This window comes from Myotis daubentonii, chromosome 3 (genome assembly GCF_963259705.1).
Source record: "Myotis daubentonii chromosome 3, mMyoDau2.1, whole genome shotgun sequence".
NCBI classification, from domain to species: domain Eukaryota; kingdom Metazoa; phylum Chordata; class Mammalia; order Chiroptera; family Vespertilionidae; genus Myotis; species Myotis daubentonii.
This window is the reverse complement of record NC_081842.1, coordinates 184,944,475-184,971,958: the sequence shown is the minus strand read 5'-3', so window position 1 is coordinate 184,971,958 and position 27,484 is coordinate 184,944,475. Positions and strand designations below refer to the sequence as shown.

The following is a 27,484-nucleotide window of genomic DNA, read 5'->3' as shown; positions in this document are numbered from 1 at the left end:
CTTGGCTTTTTTATAGCATTACTGTAAACTATCCTATCTAATAAAAGACAAAAAGGGTAACTGACTATACCTTCGCTATGCTTCCCATTGGCTAATCAGCGAGATATGCAAATTAACCACCAACAAAGATGGCGGCCGGCAGCCACGCAGCTGAAGCGAGCAGGTGGCTTGCTTGCTCCAGTGATGGAGGAAGCCAAGGTTTCCCGCCTGCCGCGGCCTGCTCTAAGCTCCGAAAGCAACAACGTTTCAATTATAGAAGCTAAACAAACCCCAGGTACCTGCTTTCAGCAGGCTGCAGCCTCAGAGCTGGGAGCACCAGTAACAGCAACAATGTTTCAATTATAGAAGGTAAATAGATCCCAGAATTTAAAAAAAAGAAGAAAAAAAGGAGAGGCTGGGAGATTCAGTCGCCGGCCAGCCTGAAAACGGCCCTCAGCCCCTCACCCGGACTGGCCAGGCACCCCAGTGGGGACCCCCAACCATAAAGTGGGTGTGGCCAGCCTGAAAACAGCCATCAGCCCATCATCCAGGCTGGCCAGGCACCCCAGTGGGGACCCCCACCCTGAAGGGGGTGTGACCAGCTGCAAACAGCCATCAGCCCCTCACCCAGGCTGGCCAGGCACCCAAGCTGGACCCCCCACCCTGATCCGGGACACCCTTCAGGGCAAACCAGCTGGCCCCCACCCATGCACCAGGCCTCTATCCTATATAATAAAAGGGTAATATGCAAACTGACCCTAACAGCAGAAAGACTGGGAATGACTGGTCACTATGACACACACTGACCACCAGGGGGCAGATCCTCAATGCAGGAGCTGCCCTCTGGTGGTCAGTGCGCTCCCACATGGGGGAGCTCTGCTCAGCCACAAGCCAGGCTAATGGCTGCCAGTACAGCGGTGGTGGTGGTGGGAGTCTCTCCTGCCTCCTCAGCAGCGCTAAGGATGTCCGACTACAGCTTAGGTCTGCTCCCTGCTGGCACGTGGACATCCCCCAAGGGCTGCATGGCTGCCAGTTGGATTTCTGATTGCCATTTTAGGCCCAATCCCCCGGTGAGCAGGCCTAAGTCAGTAGGTGGTCATCCTCTGAGGGGTCCCAGACTGCGAGAGGGCACAGGCCAGGCTGAGGGGGACCCCCCCCCCCCGCCGCCGAGTGCACAAATTTTTGTGCACTGGACCTCTAGTCTATATATATAAAAGCCTAATATGCAAAATGTCCCCTCAGGAGTTCCACCGACCGGGAGTTCAATCGTTCGTTATGATATGCACTGACCACCAGGGGGCAGCGCGGAACGAAGGAAGGCCTCGGCTAGCAGCTGGGAGGGACCCTTCCTGTGCACAAATTTCGTGCACTGGGCCACTAGTAATTTATAAGCATTCAGTCTGATCAGAAACTACAAATATGAAGAAAAAGACTAAAATATCAGTAACTTAGAGTCTATAACTCTAACAGGCAAATATGCATTATGCAAATTATATAAAGAATTCACAGTATGCTTTAAGATGCCAATATCTTTTTCCAACTGGATGCTAATTATCTAAGCCACCTCATCTCTTTCATTTAGCTTAATCAAAATATAAGCAAATTAACATTGACTTAGGGGAATTAGGAGGCTATAGTTAAAGTATTTCAGGAAAGAAGCATCTTTGAAATGTACTGATGAATGGCAAAATCATAATGTCAACACTGAAATTTTTCAATCAGTCTATTAATTAACATTTGAATATAGCTGTTCTTATATAACTTAAAGAGGAATGAATTTCAAAAGGGCATGATGATAGGTAGGTGACTTCAGGATAGCTCTTCCAATTAGGTGCATTGATACAAGGCATAAGATACAGTACTTTTCAGGAAGGTTTGTTGGCAGGAAACAATGTACAGTGAAAAAAAATCAAGTTTGAATCAAAGCAGAACTGACTTCAAATCCATGCTTGGCCACTTACCAGCCCAGTGACCTTAGGAAAGTTACTAATCTCACTGTTATGAGTATTCTCAGCCATACAAAGGGAATAACATACTGCAAGGTCATAATAAAGATCGATGATAATGCAAATAAAGTGCCTAGCATATGAGCTCAATTATTAATTGCTAGTTATAGATAAAAAACAAAAGACCACATGACTTACCCAGCTTTAGACAGTAGAAAAACAGTGGGCCAGAATGTCTTTATTTCTATTAGTACTCTTTATCTTAAAGCCTACTTGGTTTAATATTAATTAATCGGGCTAGCTTTGTTATGACTGGTGTCTACATGGTATATCTTTTTTCCTCCTTCCATTTCTAACCTAACTGGGTCTTTATATTTCAAACTAGAGGCCCAGTGCACAAAAATTTGTGCACTCGGGGGAATGGGGGTCCCTCAGCCCGGCCTGTGCCCTCTCGCAGTCTGAGACCCCTCGGGAGATAACGACATGCTAGCTTAGGCCTGCTCCCGGGTGGCAGAGGGCAGGCCCAATCCCTAGGTGCAGCCCCTGGTTGGGCTAAGAGCAGGGCCGATTGGGGAGTTGGGGCGCTGCCCCCTGTCATGCACAGAGCAGGGCGATCAGCAGGTTGCGATGCCACCCTCAGTCACGCTCAGGGTAGGGCCAATTGGGGGGTTGGGGCACCGCCCCCTGTAACACTCAAGGCAGGGTCGATGGAGAGGTTGCGGTGCCACCCCCTGTCACGCACAAAGCAGGGCCCATCAGGGGGGTTGGGGCTCTGTACCCTGTCACGCACAGAGCAGGGCCAATCAGGGGGTTGGGGAGCTCCCCCCTGTCACGCACAAGGCAGGGCCGATCAGGGGGTTGAGGAGCTCCCCCCTGTCACTCACAGAGTAGGGCCCATAGGGGAGTTGGGGCACCGCCCCCTGTCACACTCAGGGCAGGGTGGATCAGGGGGTTGGGGCGCCGCCCTCTATCACCCACAGAGCAGGGCCAATCAGGAGGTTGGGGCGCCGCCACTCTCACACTCAGGGCAGGGCCGGTGGGGAGGTTATGGCTCTACCCCATCACACACAGAGCAGGGCCCGTGTGGGGGGGAGGGGGGTTGGGGCACCGCACCCTGTCACACACAGAGAAGGGCCGATCAGGGGGTTGAGGCGCCGCACCCTGTCACACACAGAGCCGCAGGGCGATCAGGGGGTTTGGGCGCTGCCCCCTGTCACGCTGATCCCGGTGCCGGGAGGCCTCTCGGCTCCGCTGATCCCGGTGCTGGGAGGCCTTGCGGCTCCGCTGATCCCGGTTCTGGGAGGCATATTACCCTTTTACTATATAGGATAGAGGCTGGTGCATGGGTGGGGCTGGCTGGTTTGCCCTGAAGGGTGTCCTGGATCAGGGTGGGGGCTCCCACTGGGGTGCCTGGCCAGCCTGGGTAAGGGGATGATGGCTGTTTGCAGGTGGTCACACACCCTTCAGGGTGGGGGGTCCCCACTGGGGTTCCTGGCCAGTCTGGGTGAGTGGCTGAGGGCTGTTTTCAGGCAGACTGAAGCTCCCAACTGCTCCTTTTTTTGTTTTTCTTTTTTATTCTGGGCCAGCCTTAGTTCTGAGGCTCCAGCTCTTAGGCCTCCGCTGCTGAAAGAAGGTATCTGGTTTGTTTCGGTTCTATAATCGAAACAATGTATAACTCCAGCTCTAAGATCCCAGTCTCACTGAAAGCAGGTTTCTGGGCTTTTGTTTAAGCTTCTATATTTGTTACATAGTTGCTTAGAGTTGCAGCTCAGAGGCCTGCAGCGGCAGGCGGAGAACGTTGTAGTCCTCCCTCACTGAAGCAAGCAAGCCTCATGTTAGTTTCAAGCTGCCTGGCTGCCGGCCGCCATCTTGGCTGGCAGTTAATTTGCATATCGCCCCGATTAGCCAATGGGAAGGGTAGCGGTCATACGCCAATTACCATGTTTCTCTTTTATTAGATAGGACTAGAGGCCTGGTGCACAAAAATTTGTGAACTCGGGGGGGGGGGGGGGGTCCCTCAGCCCGGCCTGTGCCCTCTCGCAGTCTGGGACCCCTCGGGAGGTAACGACCTGCTGGCTTAGGCCTGCTGCCGGGCGGCAGAGGGCAGGCCCAATCCCTAGGTGCAGCCCCTGGTAGGGCTCAGAGCAGGGCCAATTGGGGAGTTGGGGCGCCGCCCCCTGTCATGCACAGAGCAGGGCGGATTGGGAGGTTGCAATGCCACCCTCAGTCACGCTCAGGGTAGGGCCGATTGGGGGGTTGGGGCACCGCCCCCTGTCACACTCAAGGCAGGGTCGATGGGGAGGTTGCGGCGCCACCCCGTCACGCACAGAGCAGGGCCCATCAGGGGGTTGGGGCACTGCCCCCTGTCATGCACAGAGCAGGGTCAATCAGGGGGTTAGGGATCTCCCGCCTGTCACGCACAGAGCAGGGCCCATCAGGGGGTTGAGGAGCTCCCCCCTGTCACACACAGAGCAGGGCAGATCAGGGGGTTGGGGCGCCGCCCTCTATCACCCACAGAGCAGGGCCGATCAGGGGGTTGGGGCGCCGCCACTGTCACACTCAGGGTAGGGCCGATGGGGAGGTTATGGCTCTACCCCATCACACACAGAGCAGGGCCCGTGGGGGGCGGAGGGGCGCCGCCCTCTATCACCCACAGAGCAGGGCCGATCAGGAGGTTGGGGCGCCGCCACTCTCACACTCAGGGTAGGGCCGATGGGGAGGTTATGGCTCTACCCCGTCACACACAGAGCAGGGCCCGTGGGGTGGGGGGGTTGGGGCGCCGCACCCTGTCACACGCAGAGCCGCAGGGTGATGAGGGGGTTGGAGAGCTCCCCGCTATCAGGCACAGAGCAGGGCTGATCAGGGGGTTGGGGCGCCTTCCCGTCATGAACAGAGCAGGGCCGATAGGGAGGTTGTGGCCCCACCCCCTGTCACACACAGAGCCGCAGGGCGATCAGGGGGTTTGGACGCTGCCCCCTGTCATGCAGATCCCGGTGCCAGGAGGCCTCTCAGCTCCGCTGATCCCGGTGCTGGGAGGCATATTACCCTTTTACTATATAGAATAGAGGCGTGGTGCATGGGTGGGGGCTGGCTGGTTTGCCCTGAAGGGTGTCCTGGATCAGGGTGGGGGTCCCCACTGGGGTGCCTGGCCAGCTTGGATGAGGGGATGATGGCTGTTTGCAGCTGGTCACACCCCCTTCAGGGTGGGGGTCCCCACTGGGGTGCCTGGCCAGCTTGGATGAGGGGATGATGGCTGTTTGCAGCTGGTCACACCCCCTTCAGGGTGGGGGTCCCCACTGGGGTGCCTGGCCAGTCTGGGTGAGGGGCTGAGGGCTGTTTTCAGGCTGGGACTGAAGCTCCCAACTGCTCCTTTTTTTCTTTTTTTTTTTATTCTGGGCCAGTTTTAGCTCTGAGGCTCCAGCTCTTAGGCCTCCGCTCCTGAAAGCAGGTATCTGGTTTGTTTCGGTTCTCGAAACTCTGTATCAACTCCAGCTCTGAGATCCCAGCCGGCTGAAAGCTGATTTCTGGGCATCTATATTTGTTACAATGTTTGGAACTGCAGGCTCAGAGGCCTGCAGCAGCAGGCGGGGAACGTTGGAGTCCTCCCTCACTGAAGCAAGCAAGCCTCATGTTAGTTTCAAGCTGCCTGGCTGCTGGCTGCCATCTTGGCTGACAGTTAATTTGCATATTGCCCTGATTAGCCAATGGGAAGGGTAGCGGGTGTATGCCAATTACCATGTTTTTCTTTAATTAGTGTAGATGGGCCCCTCTTGTACACAATATAAATCAGATTTTCTTTTTTATTTAATCTGACAGTCTCTACTCTTTTGATTACTCTTTAGTCTATTTACATTTAACATAACTATTGATATGACTGAGTTTAAGTCTATCATCTTTTGTGTTTATAGTCTGTCCCAATTGTTTTCCCTCAGTTTTTTTTCCTTATCTGCAGTCTTTAAGGTTGAGTCTATTTTTAGCATTTCATTTTATCTCGTCTATTGGCTTTTTAACTATAGTTCTTCTATTTATTACTGATTACTCTATAAATTATGACATGCATTATAACTTATTAGTCTATCTTGAGTTAATATTAGATCCCATATAATGTAAGAGCCTTAAAAGAGAGCCCATTTGTCTTTTCTTTCAGCTACTATTGTCACATATTTTACTTCTACATAAAATATAAAACTCTTACTATGAATTGTTATTATTTTTGTTAGTCAATTACTGTTTTTCTTAATTATGAAGAAGTATAATTTTTTATATTTACCCACATATATGCCGTTTTCAGTGCACTTTACTTCTTCCAAAGATCCACATTTCCATCTGGTATCGTTTCTCTTCAGCCTAAAGAACTCTCACTAGCATTTCTTTTTTCTCTTTATTTTCTTCTATATTATATTCTAAAAGTTTTATAGTTTCACATTCTACATTTAAGATTTAGGTCAAAACTAAATCTGTACTAGTTTATTCTTATGACTTCCTTCTTTTTCCCACCAGCATTTGTTATAGTGTTCAGATCTGTTGGAAACAAATTCTCTCAGGTTCTATTTTCTCAAAATGCCTTCACTTTCACTTTTGAAGGATAATTTTGCTAGGTACAAAATTCTAGTTAAATAATTTTTTTCTTTCTGCACTTAAAGATCATTGCATTGTTCCCCATATTCCATTGTTTATGATGAGAAGTTAACTAAATTCTTGTCATTGTTCTTCTCATGGAATACCTTTTTTTCCTCTAGATATTTTTAAGACTTTTATCTTTGGTTTTCAGCACTTTGAAATGTGCACCTATCTGCAGCTTTCTTGTATTAATCCTACTTGGTGTTCACTGAACTTCTTGAATCTATAAATTTATCTCTAGTATCAAGAACCAGCAAAGGTACTGAAAAATCTTGCCAATTAAATCTGCACCCAACTGGACATCTCTGGAGATAAATAGGAAGAATGCTAGGAGCACTCCAAAAGAGGATAAAAACAGAAAAATTAAGGTAATTATATACCTACTAGAGGCCTAGTGCATGAAATTCTACACTGGGGTGCGGGGAGGAGGGATGTCCCTCAGCCCGGCCTGCACCTTCTCGCAGTCCAGGACCCCTTAGGGGATGTCCGCCTGCCTGCTGGGGATCAGGCCTAAGCCGGCAGTCAGACATCCATCTGTCAGTCCAAGGCTCTTGCAGTCCAGGACCCCTCACTCCTTACCGCCCACTTGCAGTGGAGGCTGCTGCACTCACCAGCAGTAAGCCTGGCTTCTGGCTGAGCGGCACTCCCCCTGGTGGTCAGTGTGCATCATAGCAACCAGTCGTTCTGCTGTTTGGTGGATTTGAATTTTAGGGTTTTATTATATAGGATTACTTTGCATATTTTTAGAACAAATTCTTAGAGATATTGACCTATTAATCCTTAGAAAGGGAAGTGTGTGATTATGAAGAAGTAATGCCAGAGCAAATTTTGATTATTTGACTTACATATCAGGAACGTAACATCTATTTCTTAAATCTGGATTTTAATAAGGAACTGACAAAATTTCTCTGATTTATTCTTAAAGACATAGTAGTAAAGATGAATGCTACTAGCTATATTGTATCTTTGGAGCATGAATACCTTCATCTAATTTCAATTTAATCTGCTTCAGTTCAATAAATAATGGTAGCCTGACATTTGCCAGGCACTGCGTTAGGCACCAGCAATACAGAAATAATTACAACATCATCCCAAATACTCAATAATTAACAAACTGATGTTTATTTATATATGGAAGTGACACAACTAATCTAGCTTATATTCTGATGACAAAAATCAGGATTCAAAAATTAATCATATCCTTCTCATCTTCACCTTATTTCAGCAAGCTCAAAACTATCTAGTTTAGTTCATCTTAATATTCAATGAGAAAACACTATGTGCCAGGAGCATGCTTAGGCATTAGGAATACTAAAATGAGTAACATATAGTTAACTATAAGGAACTCACAAATTAGTAAGAAAAACAAGTAAATAAATATTTACAAAGCAATGTGATAGGTACAATGACTTGTGTATGTGTAGGAATTATAAATACAAAGGAGGAAGTGTCATAGAAGCCTTCACAAGAAATAATGCCTATGCTGAGTCTTGGGGGATAAAAAGAAAACTGAGAGGCAGGCAATGGAAGAACTGGCAAAGACAAAGAGACATGAAATGATATAACTTCAAGAAGCATGAAAGTATCACTACAGAACAAGAAAAGTCAAGTATAGGCTACATAAGGCCATTAAGGAAAAGTAAAGGCTACATATGGGCAAACACAGACTTTTGTTAGCCATGCCAATGAACTTGACCACCATCCTATGTAAGCAATTCAATATGGGGTTCAAGAGAAGTTAGGAATAAGACTGCTGATTTGGGAGTCAATAGCACATATATAATGGATAGCTAAAATTTTTTAAAAGGTGATTATCCAAAGAGAACATACGTAATGGGATAAGGTGGAAAGAAAAGGTGGAACAAGGACAAACCCTTAAGGTACAGATAACACTTAGGAGAAATATGGGGAGAAAGGAGAGAAATAATGAAGCACTCATAATAGGACATAGGGATCAATAAAGGGTATTTTAAATTGAGAGGAGCTTGGTAAGGTTTTAAACTGGAAATGGGTTGAAAAGCGGGAGCTATTAGAAAAGTAAATGCAGAAGCCAAGAAAATGTAAGGAAAATTTGATGTGGTGCAAATTCCTAGATGGATGATTAAGAACAGGTAGGGGTATGGAAGTTAATGAAGATACATATAAAGTACTCCACTTAGCTTGAGAAATTAAAATGATTAAATGTAGGGTGAGGGAGACATGCCTTACCTGCTCATATAGCATTTTAAGTTTCTACCCATTAAACATGTATCAAAATTGTAAAGTGACTGCATTAATAGCAATAGAATGCAAAAAAAATAGCGGAGAGGCTATTCTACCCTACTCTAAACTTCTTTTGAAATATTGTATTTACTACCCAGCTTCTCCTTTATAGTGCACCATTAAAAAATAAATACATCCAGTCCGGGCACATAACATGCCCAGGTTGCAGGTTCAGTCCTTGGTCAGAGTGCGTATGGGAGGCAACCAATCAATGCTTCTCTCTCACATCAATGTCTGTCTGTGTCTGTCTGGTCTGTCTCTCTCTCTCTCTCTCTCTATCTCTCTCTCTCTCTCTCCCAGTTTCCCTCTCCCTTCCTTTCTCTAAAATCAATAAAAAACACTTTTAAAATAATTAAATACTATTTAACCATTTTTTAAAAGATGTAAACACATCCAGAGGAAAGCAAGCAATAAAAGTGGTGGAAAGAGCCCTAACTGGTTAGGCTCACTGGACAGAGTATCGGCCTGCGGACTGAAGGGTCCCAGGTTTAATTCCGGTCAAGGGCATGTACCTTGGTTGCGGGCACATCCCAGTAGGGAGTGTGCAGGAGGCAGCTGAACTGATGTTTCTCTCTCATCAATGTTTCTAACTCTCTATCCCTCTCCCTTCCTCTCTGTAAAAAATCAATAAAATATTTTTTTTTAAAAAAGTGGTGGAAAGAACTGGAAAATTAGGGCTGGATAAGAGTTCATGGTAGACGTAGTTGTCTTTGTGTGGTACGAAATAAAATTCTATATAGGTCTACAGTAAATCAATAAGTTACAAAGGGGTAAATTTTCATTAGCTATATTAGCTACCTTATGAAGTAATGATCTCCCTAGTATAATGCCTGTCACAGAGCAGGTATTCAATAAATTTCTGTTAACTGAAAATATGAATGAAGACAGTGTCAGGTAATATATATTTCCCTGTATTCCTCACATCTTCACATCACAATACATGTGAAGTCACTCAATTATCTGTTGAACAAATGAAGGGCTGGTATACTCTCAGTACATATTAACAGATACAAGCCGTAAGAATTAAAGACGCTGTTTATTTATCAAGCATTATTATTAACTAGGGGCCCGGTGCATGAAATTCGTGCACTGGGGGGGTGGTGTCCCTCAGCCCAGCCTGCCCCCTCTCACATACTGGGAGCCCTCAGGCGTTGACCCCCATCACCCTCCAATCGCAGGATCGGCCCCTTGCCCAGGCCTGACGCCTCTGGCCTAGGCATCCGGCCCGGGCAGCGGGGACCTGCAGTGACAGCAGGGGGCGCCGCGATCGCGCAGGCTCCGCCACTGCCCCTGCAGGATGCCTCTGGCTGAGGCGTCCAGCCCGGGCAGCGGGGACCCACAGCTGCAGTGGCCCCGTGATCGTGGGCTTTGCTTTAGGCCCAGGCAAGGGACCCCTAGCTCCTGGGACTGCCAGCTTCGACCGTGCCCAGCTCCCATCGCTGGCTCCACCCCTACTTCCTGCTATCACTGGCCAGGGCGGAAAAGGCGCCTGATTCTCCGATCATGGCTGGGGGGCAGGGCAAAGCTCTTAGCTCCCCCCTGGGTTTCCGATCACTGTCAGTGGCAGGGGGCTTCTTCCTGCTTTCCCTTTCACCTCCCTGCATTGTGCCTACATATGCAAATTAACCGCCATCTTGTTGACAGTTAACTGCCAATCTTAGTTGGCAGTTAACTGCCAATCTTGGCAGTTAATTTGCATATAGCCCTGATTAGCCAATGAAAAGGGTATCGTCGTACGCCAATTACCATTTTTCTCTTTTATTAGTGTTGATACCACCCAAACGCCACGATATTCCCATCTCTGTTTTCACACTTATCTAACCACAATACCAGCCAGAAAAGAGGTATTTCTGAATAAATGTCTTGCTGGGCAAGCTCAGAGCATCCTACCCAAGATTACTAAAGCAATTGTGGGAAAGCAATCTAGATCAGTGATTCTACAGTTTCATACTTTCCCCATGGGTAACAAATAGCTGTTACTGTGAAATGTGCCCTGGCCAGCAAGGAGCTCCTTAATGAAGAGCTATCTTCATGAAGGTCTCCTAAAAACTCAGCAGGACTGCATATGGAACTGAGTTCTAGGGCCAGCTATACATGTCACCACTGCCTTTTTCATCAAAGGATGACTCTGTATCCATATTAAGTCAGGATACTTTCAGGATCCATCCCTAGAAATGCCAAAGCTCTGAATATAATCACACACAATCATACACACACACATACACACACTCAGATGCATAGATATGCTTTAATCTTTTTCTTTATCCTCACCCATGGATGTTTTTACTGATTTTGAGAGAGAGAGAGAAAGGTGGAAGAGAGAGAGAAAAACATCAATGTAAGAGAGAAACATCAATATAAGAGAGAAACATGCTGACCGGGGATCAAACCCACAACCTAGCTATGTGCCCTGACTAGGAATCGAACCCACACTTTTTGGTGTACAGGATAACGCTCCAGAGCACATAGATTTTTTTTTAAGGGTAAGAAATTAAAATCCTCTAGGAGACATGGCAGGAGAGAATGTGGATGTTTCTTTGCACAGTAATATTTTTACCTTAGCAAATTGTTACTCCTGAATTATTGGTAAAATTGATGATTTAACAAATTCTTTAATCTTAAATATACTTCATTTTGGTATAATCCACATTTTAACTTTACATACTCTCCATGCACATTTAAGTAGAAATACTAATAACTTGGGCAGTATTTCTCTGTTCCGATAACAAAGTCATATTTAAACATTACCAACACATGCTGCTCTATTGGGACAATAAAGCCAGAATAAAGGTAAAAAGTCATTGTAAAAACAGACTACAACAATACATAGAGAAAATGACACATCATCTAACTGGACTTTCTTTTTGCTTAATACATATTTTGTAACTTTTTAGGTTTCTGATTTTGTTTCAATATTGGTTTTTAAAAAAGGTATTAACACCTCTTTGCCAAAATAATATATCTTCAGTTATTCAAATTTAGTACATGAAGTTAATTCTTTACAAATTCCTACCTATCAGCTGAGTTACAAAATTGATTAATTTTAGGAAAAATATCTAAGACTACAACTAAGGCTTTTTTACAAATGCTAAAATTTAACTAGTAAGCTACCTTAAACTTTTCAGTGACAATAAATAAAGACAAAAAATTACCAAATATTTTGGTAAAAAGCTGTAATTACATAACATTACTATAATTGCTGTTATTACTTCCTTGTAGTAGTCTCATCACTCTTCTAATCCTATACTCCAGTGGTTCTCAACCTTCCTAATGCCCCGACCCTTTAACCCTTTATGGTCCAATGTTATTTTTGGAATTCAAAGATTCTGGTCCAAATTAATTGACAGGATTGAATGTTGAACTTTTTAATGTTCTTATTGCTCAACGTTGGACCTGCTCCTAGTGCCTGGTCTGTCGAGTCAGTCTCGAGGTTGGACCGAAAAGGGTTAATACAGTTCTTCATGTTGTGGTGACCCCCAACCATAAAATTATTTTCATTGCTACTTCATAACTGTAATTTTGCTACTGTTATGAATCGTAATGTAAATATCCGATAAGCAGGATGTATTTTCATTGTTCGCGACCCACAGGTTGAAAACCGCTGCTATAGTCCTTTAGAATATGAAGATATTATACTAAAGTTTACAATTTCCCCTAAGTCATTTTTATTTTGGCAGAACATTTTTTTTACTTCTTATTATGGAAATTTTCAAGCATATACAAGAGTAGAGATAATAGTAAAATCAACAAAAGATGTGGGGGAGGAAAAAGATGAAAATTAAATTTAAAATCTACACTAATAAAAGGCAAACATGCAAATTGACCATACCTTCGCTACACCTTAAGCCACGCCCACCAGCCAATCAGAGCAACTATATGCAAATTAACCCAACCAAGATGGCGGCCGGCAGCCACGGAGCTGGAGCAAGCAGGAGGCTTGATTGCCCCAATGATGGAGGTAGCCAAGCTTCCCGCCTGCCGCAGCCTGGCTCTGAGCTCCACTCAAAGCAACAAAGTTTCAATTACAGAAGAAAAATAAACCCCAGATACCTGCTTTCAGCCGGCCATGGCCACGGAGCTGGAGCGAGTAGGAGGCTGGGTTGCCCCTGGCAATGGAGGAAGCCAAACTTCCCTCCCGCCCACCCTGGCTGGCTCTGAGCTCCTCTCAAGGCTACAGGGTTTCAATTATAGAAGGTAAATAAATCCCAGAATTAAAAGAAAAAAAGGAGAGGCTGGGAGCTTCCATCGCCAGCGGGGCTTGGCCAGCCTGAAAACGGCCCTCAGCCCCTCACCCAGACTGGCCAGGCACCACAGCGGGACCCCCACCCTGATCCGGGACAACCTTCAGGTCAAACCAGCCGGCCCCCACCCGTGCACCAGGCCTCTATCCTATATAATAAAAGGGTAATATGCAAACTGACCCTAACAGCAGAACAACTGGGAATGACTGGTCACTATGACACACAACGACCACCAGGGGGCAGACCCTCAATGTAGGAGCTGCCCCCTGGTGATCAGTGCGCTCCCACAAGGGGAGCTCTGCTCAGCCACAAGCCAGGCTGATGGCTGCCAGTACAGTGGTGGTGGTGGGAGCCTCTCCCACCTCCTCAGCAGCACTAAGGATGTCAGACTGCAGCTTAGGCCTGCTCTCCACTGGTAAGTGGACATCCCCCAGGGCTCCTGGGCTGCCAGAGGGATGTCTGATTGTCAGCTTAGGCCCAATCCTCCGGGGAGCGGGCCTAAGCCAGCAGGTGGTCATCCCCCAAGGGGTCGCAGACTGCGAGAGGGCACAGGCCGGGCTGCGGGAGCCCCCCCGCCACCGCCAAGTGCACAAATTTTTGTGCACTGGGCCTTTAGTATATATATAAATATATATACATATACATATACACACACACACATATATATATATATATATATATATATATATATATATATATATAGTAAAATAAACAACCAAGAATACAATATACCTAATTACCAAGTTATAGCCAATCTTATTTCACTCCCCATCAACCCCACCCCCAAATCCCTCCCCAGATTGTTCTGAAGTAAATTTCAGACATATCATTTAATTCATAAATATCAGTATATATCTCTAAAAGGACTCCATTTTTAAAAACATAAAGCAATATGTTATCACACTTAAAAAACATGATTACTTAATTTCATTAAAAATTCAGTCAGCTTTGGCAAAATATTCCTTACTATCTCATTCCAAAGTATTCACTAATGTTTTCTTCTAAAATTCAATGTAGTTTAAAACAAAGACCGTGTGCATCAAAAGTTGGGGCCAGCCAGCTTGCCTTAGGTGGAATCAATTCTAATATTTTGCCACAACACCATTACTTTTGTTTCAAGTCCCACTACTAGGACATTAGTAATATACCCAAAACTGACAGTATTCCCAGAGAAATGATAAAAAATTACTTTGCATATAGATTTATAATAACAAAGTACTTTATTGATACTGATAAATATAAAAGTGAAGTAAAAAAAAAATACCAGTGACAAAACAATCTCTTGCTGAATTACCAAATAATCCCAGTAGCAATCACTGCCACATACAGCTTCGTTACACCAATAAATCCCAGTTTTTTCTTCTTTTGATCCCTCTATTAGCCTTGGTAAATCCAAGGACATCAGAAAAAACCGTATTGTTCTTTCATGTTTCACAAAGCTACAACAGGATGAAGGAATAAAATTTTAAAAACAAACTGGGTGCAACTTTGATTTGAAAGCCAATCTTGTAAAGTGCAGTACTTACTACTTTTTCAATTACTGTAGTCATAATGATAGAGAAAGGGAAGCATATTCCCCCATGGGAGGAAGGTAGGAATAAATCAAAGAAAAGTAAGCCACATCCCTATAATTTCTTCGAAATTTCATTTTCTATTTAAAATTCATGCAAAACTTAGATTTACTTCATGATAGTTGTTTTAATTTTTAAAAACCACATAATTATTATGTTTCTTTTAAACTGGTGCTATAAGATGACGTGCCTATTTTTTGGGTACCTCTGAGTACTCCCATTTGAGAAATGTGAATATATAAGATCGTAGACTTGACTTTTGAGTAGAGCGGACCTGAGTGCCAAACCAAAGCCTTGTTATGACTACCTGTCATTAAGTAATTACTTAACCTCTTTACACATCCAGTTTTTCATCTTCAAAATAGGAATAACAATGGCTATCACAGATTAGACAGTACATACTGATTAGGCTTCAAGTGTTGTTCTGAAACACAAAGAACATTATTATCTTTCCCTTCCTCAAATTTTCTGGGTTCTAAGGTATTCATTCCTTTACCCAGGTGCTGAAAATGTTACTTTCCCTCCACTACCATAAAATCATTATGTCCCCTTCCAGTAGCTGTAACTTCATCTTTTTTTCACTCATTATCTCCTACTCTCTCAGGCCTTTCACTGGGAAATGTCAGGGACAAGAGGGTCAAGAAAATTTTATAGAGCCTACAGAAATCTATTTATGGTCCTCACTGACCCACAAGAGCACTACAGCGGGATGCGGCAAGCAGTGTACTCAACCATGTAGTCATTATCCTTATGATCCAGGACCATGTCAACTCAACAAGAGAATCCAGGTGATTGAACCAAAGTTAAGTTTGAATGTCCTAGGCCACCTTTGGCGCGCTGCCACATAGAAGGTGTATAAACAGGTTGGCCTTGGGTTGCTTCTAGGAGAGAAAAAAAAGTATCATGCCCAGAATTGGTCAGGATGGAATCCTAAATTTTAAAAATAAGGCTATATAGCCTCATACATCTTCAGTTCTGATCATTATTCAGGAAGTGACCAAGATGAGATGATCCCTTTCTGGGTATAGCCACATTCAGTGACCAAACTGACTTACTACAGAGGAAGCTGTTCCAACACTGATCCACAAACCAGATGTCTGTGGCTGGTGGGGAGCATGCACGGTCCCTCAAATATCTTGACTATCAGCTCACTGTTGAGTAGCTTTTGCAATAAAAAGTGCACCATCATTAGACTGAAAATGGTCCAGAAAACCTGAAAGCATAACACATATTAGTTTCAAGGGCCACAATGATGGGTCCAGTCACCTAACTGGACTAGAAGAGCAACACCATAACCAGAAAAAGTATGAACAGCAGTGAGGTACTACTAATACCTCTGGGAGGGGGCTCAGAGGTCCAACATATTCAATTTGTTAAAAGCAGACATGGACCAAATCCCATGCAAGGTGGCTTCTCTCACTATGTGACAAGGAGATCAACTTTTGTCAGGCGTCACAAGTCTGGCATGCAATACTACCGTCTGCATCAGAAATCTAAAATCCTTTACTTTGCATCCAATTTATGATAGTTGATGTACTGTCACACTGGATAAAATGATAGGTCCAGCCAACAATGATGGCGCTTGGGCAGTGCAGGCTCAATCAGAAGCCTGATTCCAATCGTCTTCATGAGAAAACAGGCCCTTACTGTGGGCATCTACTGTAGTGATTCAGGAAGTTTGATCAGCAACTATAATTTGTTTCCACAGTTATAAAGAGAGCTGTCTTTAATCTTCCAGTCTATAGTTTACAAGTGGCAGACCAAATAAGCTATTGGAAATAGGCCAATGGTCAGCAGAAATACAAGTTTCATGAAGGAGAGTACTGGCCAGAGCTATAAGAACAGCCTTGACTTCTATCCATTGAAAAAAGCAACTACATCTATTGTCAGTCTGCATAGCTGGTACAGAGGCTAAACAGTCCCAGAAGACAAGGAGATACAACCAGTTTCCACATGGCTAAACTACTGGAGCACCAGGCCCCCACTGAAGTAAATCTCTGCATTGAGGACCCCTTTCAGTCAGTGGCTTTGCTACAAACAGTGAAGTAGGGAATAGAGCTTCCTCTAAAGTAGAGGCTGAGCAATAACACATTATGTACCCCATCCTCTCATCTCAAACAAAGCAGTGAAAGTTCTAACAAGTTTGCTTTTTGCCCACAGAGGTTGCAAATTTGCCTCCTTTCACATAACTGTAGGTGTACAAATGCCTGTAAGTGTTGTTTGAACAGAGGCAGAACCTTCTGCACAGCCTGGACAAATATTAGTACTAGTTGTTACAATGGGTGGAGTCTGAACCTGAGCCTGACAGATAAATTAGTGAAGGAAAAAAAAATGCCCCTACCAGACAGAATGTTTGAGAGTTAGCAACACCTAGAGCAGTGGTTCTCAACCTTCCTAATGCCGCGACCCTTTAATACAGTTCATGTTGTGGTGACCCCCAACCATAAAATTATTTTCGTTGCTACTTCATAACTGTAATTTTGCTACTGTTATAAATCGTAATGTAAATATCTGATATGCAGGATGTATTTTCATTGTTACACATTGAACATAATTAAAGCATAGTGATTAATCACAAAACAATATGTAATTATATATGTGTTTTCCGATGGTCTTAGGCAACCCCTATAAAAAAGTCGTTCGACCCCCAAAGGGTTCGCGACCCACAGGTTGAGAACCACTGACCTAGAGGAATGTTTAGGCAGCTTTCAAACCACATCTCAGTCTGCAACCACTTTTCTAATTCTTCCTCATTAACAGGCAATAAAGTAGAGAGCCGCTTAACAATTTGGTCAACATGTCTGCTACCAATTCCATGGACTTTGTCCAAATTCTATTAACCAGCCCATGGGACCCTCACCCTTCCTTTCAAAAAGTCATGTGTCTGTCAGTATTCCATCCTTGTTGCCAAAACTATTAAGAGCGGTGAAGAATCTCAGATTTTATCATACTTGCAAGCTAACAAGTTCGCTTGCCAGTTTCATGGGTGCTGGCAAAAGACCTAAGACTCCTTTATTGGAGAAAAAGAACTTTATGACTCATAGCAATAACTATAGTTAAAATATCAGCATTTTCTTATGCAGTTCCCCAGTCCTATTTCCCAGAGGGCAACACAAAGTAGGCTAACTGACACCTGCACATGCAGTGGACTGCATTACAGAAGAGGAACCCAGAGACTGGGGAAGTCAAATCCTTTAAAATGGGATATTTGCCTGTGGAGCAGCCTTTTCTCTGTCCCACTTCTTCTCTAATAAACTCATTTTCACTTTAAACTCTGAAAAATAAAAAGGATACTATGCATACCTGCTCTTTGCTCCAGAGGGAGACACTATCTCTATCTTCCAAGGCTGCTCACTATATAAACATCCTTGAAAAGCAGTCAGGAACAAAAGCAGTCAATGCCTCTGCTAACAAGACATACAGAAACCATGGAGAACTGTATCACTGAATCCCAACAAAGGGTCACTGTAGAATTTAGACGTTAGGAGCCTAGCACAGTACCTGGCACATACAAAGTAATCAGCTTGATGCTACTACTGGCAATGGGCAAGGAGACACCTGATTGGTGGTGTTGTTCTTATATCAGTCAGGAGTGAAGCAGACATACAGTACTTAGTTTATCCTAGTTTGTTACCTGTGTCAGTGGCCAGAGATATTTCAAGCCAGGGCACTTTTTTTTTAAAAAGGCTACATGCTAATGTTATTATTTCTCCCCCATTAAACTTAAAATTAGTATGCTCAACTGTGTCTCTGCCTCACTTTAACTAGATGACAACTAAAACTGACTTTAAAAAAAATGGTGAACCACTACTTTTCCCTTACGAAAAAGAAGGTAGAGAGGCTAAAGGCACAAGAGACAACATTTTCTTCTCATTAACACTATTACATCTCAATCATTGAAGAATCCAGGGAACCTTAGCCCATTTGGCTTACAGTGGTTCTCAACCTTCCTAATGCCGTGACCCTTTAATACAGTTCCTCATGTTGTGGTGACCCCCAATTTCATTGTTACAAATTGAACACAATTAAAGCATAGTGATTAATCACAAAAACAATATGTAATTATATATGTGTTTTCCGATGATCTTAGGCGACCCCTGTGAAAGTGTCGCAACCCACAGGTTGAGAACCACTGGGTAGATGGAGTGTCAGCCTGCAGATTGAAGGGTCCCAGGTTCGATTCCAGTTTGGGCACATGCCCGGGTTGCAGGCTCAACCCCCAGTAGGAGGTGTGCAGGGGACAGCCAATCAATGATTCTCTCTCATCACTGATGTTTCTATCTCTCTCTCCCTCTCCCTTCCTCTCTGAAATCAGTAAGAAGGAAAAAAAATTTCAGGGAACCGGGGTGAATTTCAGGGAACAGAGAGGGAAAACAACAAAATAAAAGAGGAGACTGAAACCTAATTCTAAAGCCATTAAGGTGCACATAACCTGCAAACTTTTCTGTTTTTTTAATACAACTTGACATCTCATACTTTATATCATAATTATCCTACATAATAAAGAGCTAATATGCTAATTAGACCAACAGCAAAACGATTGTTCAGAGGAAGCCAGGGCTGCAAGGGTGGAGCCGCTTGCACAAATTTTGTGCATCCGACCTCTAGTTCCTCTATAAACACAAATAAATATAAAAAGGCAGGTATAATTATTCTGTTAATTTTGCCAGACTCCTTCTATAAATGAGTCACTTCCAAGTCACACAGTCCAATTTTTATTCTTTCAATGACAGATTTTATTTTTCAAAGTTAGCAAAGGGTAGATGCTTAAAAATAGATAAAAATTTATAATTCCATTGTATTTATTTGTACCATACCAATCAATATTCAGAATATTCCTTCACAAAATATTCACTAAATATATATATATATATATTTTCACTGAGTACCTCTTACTAGATACTACAGGAACAGGTGGTTAAGACCCAGGCAGTTGTTTATTCAAAGAGCTGACAACGGGGGAAAGAAACATGTAAAATGATTATTGACAATCTGACATAGGACTCAAAAGAGAAACTGCACAAGATACATAAGAAATGATTAACCCTACTAGGCACAGATGTTATAAGTAAAAGGTAGGAGGTGGATTTTGAAAGATAACTAGAAATTTTCCAAAGGCACATGAATAAAAAAGGGTTCAAAGACATGGAGTGATTAAACAGCATACTCCATTGTAACCATCAGGTATATACTGAATATTTAATTTTCCAGTCATAAAAATGGAACAGTACTTAAGATCACAAAAGCAAAGAATCATAGGAATGGATGTTTCTTCAAAGTCATCTAGATCAGTTGTTCTACACTTGATGTAGTCCTTGGATCAGCAGCAGCATAATCCTGAGTCCTAGAAGAAATGCAAATTTGCAGGCTCCATCCAAGATCCACTAAATCAGAAACTCTGGGGTGAGGGTCCAGCAACTAGGAGTTTAACAAGTCCAGGTTATTCTTATGCAAGCTAAAGTTTGAGAACCACAGATTTAAACCTAGGGTTTTCAGCACTATTGACATTTGGGGGCAGATAATTCTTCAGTTTGGAAGAGTGTCTTGTGCATTATAGAATGTTTAGCAGCATCCCTGGCCTCTACCCACTACATGCCAGTAGCACCCCTCAGTTGTAAGGGCCAAAAATGTCCCTAGATAGTGCCTAAATAGCCCCTGAGAACAGAAATTATCCACATTTGAGCCCTAACCGGTTTGGCTCAGTGGATAGAGCGTCGGCCTGCGGACTGAGGGGTTCCAGGTTCGATTCCGGTCAAGGGTATGTACCTTGGTTGCGGACACATCCCCAGTGGGGAGTGTGCAGGAGGCAGCTGATCGATGTTTCTCTCTCTCATCGATGTTTCTAACTCTCTATCCCTCTCCCTTCCTCTCTGTAAAAAATCAATAAAATATATTTAAAAAATAAAGAAGAAGAAGGAATTATCCACATTTGAAAAAACAACTGATCTCAAGGATCAGCAAACTTTCCTGTTAGGAGCAGGGTAAACATTTTAAGCTTTGTAGGCAATACAATCAACTACTAAATTCTGCTATTGCAGGCAAAAGACACATGTAAACAAGACAATATGTAAACAAATATGCATAACTATCTTCCAATTAGGCTTTATTGACAAAAACAGGTGGTGGTTTGGCCCTCAGGATGTAGTTTGCTAACCCCTAGATCAATTACCTAAATTATAGATTCTAGATCAATTACCTAAATTATAAAGTCCTCAACCCCACTGCTGCCAAGTGATTCTTCAGACTCTATCTGAATACGTAATCTAGTCCAGTCTTCTGTTTTGGGGTAGATACGACTCTAGACAGACCTCATTTACAGACTGAATAACTGAAATCCAGAAAGAATAAATGACTTTCTCAGAGAACCACACCAAAACAAAAAACTAGAGCTCCAATCTGCCTAAGTACAATGCTTCCTATGGAGGTGTGACCAGATAATGTTTATGGTATTATATATAGCCATTTAACAACCTGTGAGGAATCTAAATGTTCTAGTACTCTGCAGTTACTAAAACCTAGAAAGAAAAGTACTGGTTTCACCTCTTTGCCAACTGAGCTACCCAGCCAGGGCTTATATGTAAGTTTTATCATTTGGAGCAATTTCTAAATGGTGGGTCTTGTTTTCCTCTAAAACTCCAAGCTACTTGACAAATTAAGCTAGAAAATAACACTCCTATAGTATACCTGGGAAAAATACTTGTTTCAAACCAACCCATGACCTTGGACAAGTCACTTCCTTTTGCTGGGTCTCAACTTCCACAAAAGGAAAATGAGAAGCTGGCAATAAATGATCTCTGGAGTCACCTACAGAGAATAAGTATGTACCTTAAAGTTATCAAAAATGAAAATAACAGCTTAAATGTACTGAGCCCGGCCGGCATGGCTCAGTATTTGAGCGTAGACCTATATGAACCAGGGTGTCACAGTTCGATTCCCAATCAGGGCACATGCCTGCATTATGGGCTAGATCCCCAGCGTGAGGAATACAGGAGGCAGCTGATGAATGATTCTCTATCATCAGTGATGTTTTTTGGTCTCTCTCTTCCTCTCTGAAATCAATAAGAATATATTTAAAATAAATAGATAAATAAATAAAATAAAATATACCGAATACTTTCTATGTCAGACACCTGTTCTAATTACTTTACATGAATCAATTTTCATATGGGGAAACTGAGGCAAAGAGGTGTGAAGTGATTGGTCAAAGATCACAGGATGAGTGAGTGCCAGAGCTGTGATTGAAATCCAAGTGAACTAACCTCAAAGTCCATGTTCTCAACAACTTACTACTAAATTTTATTCTACATGCCAAAACTTTATTTTCCCAATGACTGACAACCCAAACACTAAAACAACATGATTTGTCCCTCTAATAAATAAAGAGGATAGTGACGAAAAGAAAGAAAGCATGGTAAACAAGCCTACTTTTGGCCATTAATACTCAATATTCTGCACAAGGTAACCTTCCAGTAAATATACTGTATATGATGTTCCATTAATACCTAATTTGGTCCCTAATCCACAATATCACAAAAGATACCTATTGATCCAAACAGATACTATTTCTACTCGCATAGTCTGGCATTGTCTTCTGTAGAACATATCTCTTTATGTCAAGCTAAAAAAAAAAAAAAAAGAGGGATTTGCAGCTTCATTTAGAAGACAAAATATTATGAAGGGCAGAAACTACTTACAAGTGAGTTACCAGCAGTGTCATGGAGAAGTCCATGTTTCAAAGAGGAGTTGATAGGCACATGAAAACTTAAAAGTCCCATGGTGATAATCCAATATATGAAAATGTATAAAGCAATTTAGGCAGCAAAGGTATTTCTAGCTGGAAAGACCAGGAGGAGAAAACAAAGGCACAATTGTGTTGACCAGAAAACATAACTGAAAGTAACATAAAAATCAATGCTATATTAGAAAATAAAGGGACTCCTAATCTGTGACCACTGGAACGAGGTTCAAAAAGAATACTTTTTAGCAAACAGATAAATTTTTATTCCTGAAAAAGTCTGAAAGAAAATACTACTAATGAGAGTTGTGTTTTTTTCTGCATTTCAGTAGTGTTATGATCTATCTTTATATTATCAGTAATACAGAAACATAAATAGAAAAATGTACGAGACCAACATATGAGACTAATCTAAATGGCTACACCGCTTTTTGTTCACACGGAAAAATTATGTTTAAAAGTATTATCTTAGACCACCATCCACCCCCATCTACCACTACCACCACCACCACTCCACCACACCACCACCAACAACAATAATAATAATAATAAAATAAAATAAGTTAAAGAATTCAATTACAAAAAGAACAAGATTTGGAACTTTCACTTAAATGTATCTCTTTGTTATAAAAGACATTAAGAAAAAAACCTCATGATTCATCAATGCCTGTCTGTTTCCTAAACCCAGGAAATTCCTTTACACCCCCCTCCTGGCTCTAGCCAGCCAAAACTGTAGGTGTACTACTCTATTCATTCCTTTACCAGCAACATACTATGCTAACACTACATATTTACATTTAAAGCTGATTTGTGTTAGACTATTCCAAATTCTAAACTCACTTGCTCAGAGTTGAATTTACAAATAATTGATTTAACAGAATGCTGTCACACTCTCCATTCAAAATTCTGGTGGTGCAGACACTATGAAAAACAGTTCCTCAAATAAAAATAAAAAATAAAAATACCATATGATCCAGTAATTCCACTTCTGGGTATAACCCAAAAGAATTTAAAGCAGGGACTGGAATAGGCACCATGTTCCTAGCAGCATTAATGATTCACAATAGCCAAAACATGGGCAATTAGCAGGTAAATGCATAAACAAAATGTGGTATATACATACAGTATAATATTATTCAGCCTTAATAAAGAAATCCTGACACATGCTACAACATGGATGAACATTAGAGACATTATGCTAACTGAAATAAACCAGTCACAAAAGGACAAATACTACATGATTCCACTTATATGAGTTACCTAAAGTATTCACATTTATAGAGACAGAATAGTAACATGGTGGTTGCCAGGGGCTGAAGAGAAGAAAGAATGGGTATTGTTTAATGGGTACAGAGTTACAGTTTTGCAAGATAAAGAAATGGATGGTGGTAATGGTTGCACAAAGTGAATTAATTTAATGTCACTGAAAAGAACATTTAAAAATGGTTAAGAAGGCAAATTTTATATTATGTGTATTTCACCACAATTTAAATTTTGTTTTAATTGGGAGCTGTTTTTATTTGGGGGAATAATCTTTGAAAGGACAATTTAGAATATATATTTGCTTTGTAATGAGTTTGCTCATCTACAAAGTCCCAAACTAAGTCTCAGCTCTCATCTTCCATCCACTATTTACCTAGGTTATTTAGGTTGTTAAAGACAGTACAAAAATCCTCCTCAAAAGCTTTTCCATACTTAGACACTGAATTTATAAGAACTATTATCCAGCAAGAATCAAAATATAAAACTTATTTTAAAAATCTAATCACATTTAAAATGCATGTCCTTATCTATAAAGGCAAAACTGAGCTCTTAAAACATTTTAATTTTCACAATCATATGAAGTAAATAGAATATAATTTTACTATGTTCACTTTTGAGCGGGAAACTGATCTGCCCAGTTATAGAAGAAATCAACATCCAAGTATCCACATTCCAAGTCCTGAACTGCAATCTTTAACACAAATTACTGTACCTGATTTCAGATAACTGGATAAATGCTAATTTTTAAAAGTTAATCCTATAAAAATCTTAAGTAATAGTTAAAGTATAGAAAGAATAGTCAATTTTAAAACTAAATCCACAAGAGCAGGTTTATCTGGAATCATCATTTGGAAGAGGAATACAAGGCTCCTAAACACACAAAAAAGCCTAATGTGTGTACGATGTGTATAGTTTTCTAAATAACTTTTTATTAAACTATCAATAATGTTTTCTTACCTATTTAATAATATGAAATTAGCTCTCACCATTTAGCAAACAATTGTTCACTGCAGATGCCTAAGCTTTATTCCATTTTGTAAATACGTAATTGTTCACAACATTGCCATTGGGTTGAAAAGAACAATTGATTAGAATATAGTATTAATGTGATAAAAATGCTTGTCCCAAATGCTTTGTCAGAAAATCTTACTTTACCTCTAAGTACAAGAATCCTAAATTTCCTATCCTTGGCCCATCAATATAAGGTTCACAATAAGCATAATAATTGCCACAAGTAAGGACAGAGCAAGCAAACAAAACAAAAAAGAAATTAAAAAGATAAAAAAAATAAAGAGAAAGCAAGTAGTTACAAGTTATTAGAGGAAGTAAAAAGTTTGGTGAAATCAAAACAAAGTTTTAATTACCTTAAAGCTTTTAATAAGGTAAACTACACTTTTTGTTGCTGTCTAAAGCCATTCCTACCAGAATAAAACAATTTTATAATAGGATAAAAATGCCCCTAGATCCCTAACCGGTTTGGCTCAGTGGATAGAGCGCCAGCCTGTGGACTGAAGGGTCCCAGGGTCCATTCCAGTCAAGGGCATGTACCTTGGTTGTGGGAACATCCCCAGTGGGAGGTGTGCAGGAGGCACCTGATCGATGTTTCTCTCTCATCAATGTTTCTAACTCTCTATCCCTCTCCCTTCCTCTCTGTAAAATACAAATAAAATATATATTTTTAAAAATGCCCCTAGAAAAATACAGAGTTATTTTTCAAACAACCACATTCCACATTAGATAAACGACTTATTTGGAGAATTAAAAAAAGGTGGAAAGATTTACCCAGGCAAAAAATAAAGAACCTCAGGCCAATCCCGAGCCTACAAAACACCAACATCTTGTGGTTAACTTTTAATTCCAAAACACTTATTTCTGCGTTTGGAAGATACAGTATAATGAAATGCAGATAGATGCATATTTCTAATATAATCAGATACCAGTGGGTAATCAAAAGAGCAAACTCTGGAAATGGCCCTCAGAATATTAAGTTGTGAGAGAGAGAGAGAGAGAGAAAAGGAACTTAGAAAAAAAATCAAAGAGGGAGAAGAAAAGCCCTACAAAATCTCAGTAAGGAAAAATATACCCTGCATTGCCAATGTTAGGCCATGTGCAATGGTGACAGTGTGGAAGAAAGAGGGGAAAGCATGCCTGTATATAACAACAGCTTCTAAATTAATGTCAAAATGAATGGTTAAAAGGATCTCACTACGGTATTTTTGCCAAACATCAAAAGGCGAAGATGGTGGTCTTGGTTCCACAAGTCTTTCATAATGCATACAGCGCTACTTTCAAAAGGCCTCCCTAAGAAGTACCAGTGTCACTACATTTGAGCTCAGGAAGGGGATAGCCCTTGCATATTCTTTATTTTATCTTTTAATAACTCTTTGTTGTTGAAAGTATTACATATGCCCCCTTTTGCCCCCCTCACTGATCCCCACCCTGGGCCCCCACCCCACCCCCCACCCCGCATATCCTTTAAATTATTCCTGGAGAAAGGACACCAACCAAGCAATTCAAATCTGAAGGAAAGGGGAATCTGCAAATATGAACTGGTAATTTCAGTTTGTGCATTCACTGCAAAGACTGTGGTAAACTGAGTCTACTTGCCTCCTCCTTGTCTTCCTACCCTCCAAAGATTCCAATAAGGCACCAAGGTCTAAAATGTTTACTGCTTCTTGAAACCGACCGGGATGCCCCAATACCCTCACCACCTGCTCCTCGCCACTTTTTTACTCTCTCCTAAGTACAACACACCCACAGCACCGCACGGTCCACACCCACACTCCATACAACATGCTCCTCGTGGAACAACCCAAACTCCTGGCCCCGAACACCCCACACTTAAATCCCCACGCTTCATGCTCCCCAGTTCTACACATCAATACAGGAAACACGGCACAGCCCACATACATAACCCAACTACCCTAACACCCTTTCACCCTGCAAATCCCACTCAAGCCAGCTGTCCACGAACCACCTCACACACGGCCAACAGATCATCTGAATGACACGTTCTCCCATGGCTCCCCACACTCACACACCACGTCCCACAGAAAGCCCCAAACCACTGCAATGCTCACACACACCACACACACACACACACACACACACACACGAGGAAGAGGCCACCCGCTAGCACCGGGAACCCACGAGGCTGGAGGTGGCAGGGGAACAGGGCCAGACACTTCACCTGAAAATCCGCCAGGATCATCTCCCGGTCCATGTTGGCCGCCATGGCGGCCGCCGAGTTCCGCGGCTCCGGGAGCGAAGCGCGCACCTGGGAAGAAGACGGCGCCTCCTGTGGCCGTCGCCGCCGCCGCCGCCGCCGCCGGGCGCCGAGGGGCGGGCGGACGAGCCGGCGGGCGGGCCGGCGGGCTGGCGGGCGGGGCAGCGCGGGAGGCTAGGAGCTCATGCACTCGGTAACCTTCAGGAGCCCGGGCCGCCCGCCTGCGCCCCGCGGAGCCCGCGCCGCAGACGCCCGCACAGGGAGGCTCGCCGGGATGCGCGTCCGGTCTTCCTGTGTCCGGCCAGGATGAGGTCAGGTGGCGACAGCACGCACCCAGCTCCCTGCAGTCGCGGTGAGACCGGCGGGGGGGGGCGGGGAAACCGAGCGAACAAGCAGGCGGGCGAACACCCCGGCCACGGCCGCCTCCGCCTCCGCCTCTTCCGTCCCGGCCGCCGCCTCCGCCCCTGGTTGGCCAGCACCGCGGCTGTCGCACATTTTGCCTGTCATCGAGGTCGCAAAGCGCCGCTTTGCGGCTGCCACGTGACTGCCCTTCTGTCAAGCCCTGGGAGCGCCGCTACCGGGCGAGGATCCGCAGCCGGCCGGCGGGGACGCCAGCCTGCCATTGCGGGAGTCCCGCAACT

The 27,484-nt window shown here is 43.0% G+C and overlaps 1 protein-coding gene and 1 pseudogene across 3 annotated transcripts in view; one reads left to right on the top strand and one right to left on the bottom strand.

The window, feature by feature from the left end:
• Window positions 1-27,263, bottom strand: part of FAF1 (Fas associated factor 1) — a 399,416-nt gene extending 372,153 nt beyond the window's left edge. For all 3 annotated transcript variants that reach the window (XM_059689641.1, XM_059689643.1, XM_059689642.1), the window contains exon 1: window positions 26,808-27,263. In XM_059689641.1, coding sequence (XP_059545624.1) covers window positions 26,808-26,852 — 45 coding nt within the window. In that variant the 5' untranslated portion in view covers window positions 26,853-27,263. The remainder of the gene's footprint in view (window positions 1-26,807) is intronic.
• LOC132232234 (small nucleolar RNA SNORA48) lies at window positions 18,151-18,294 on the top strand (annotated as a pseudogene).
• Window positions 27,264-27,484: the final 221 nt, after the last annotated feature.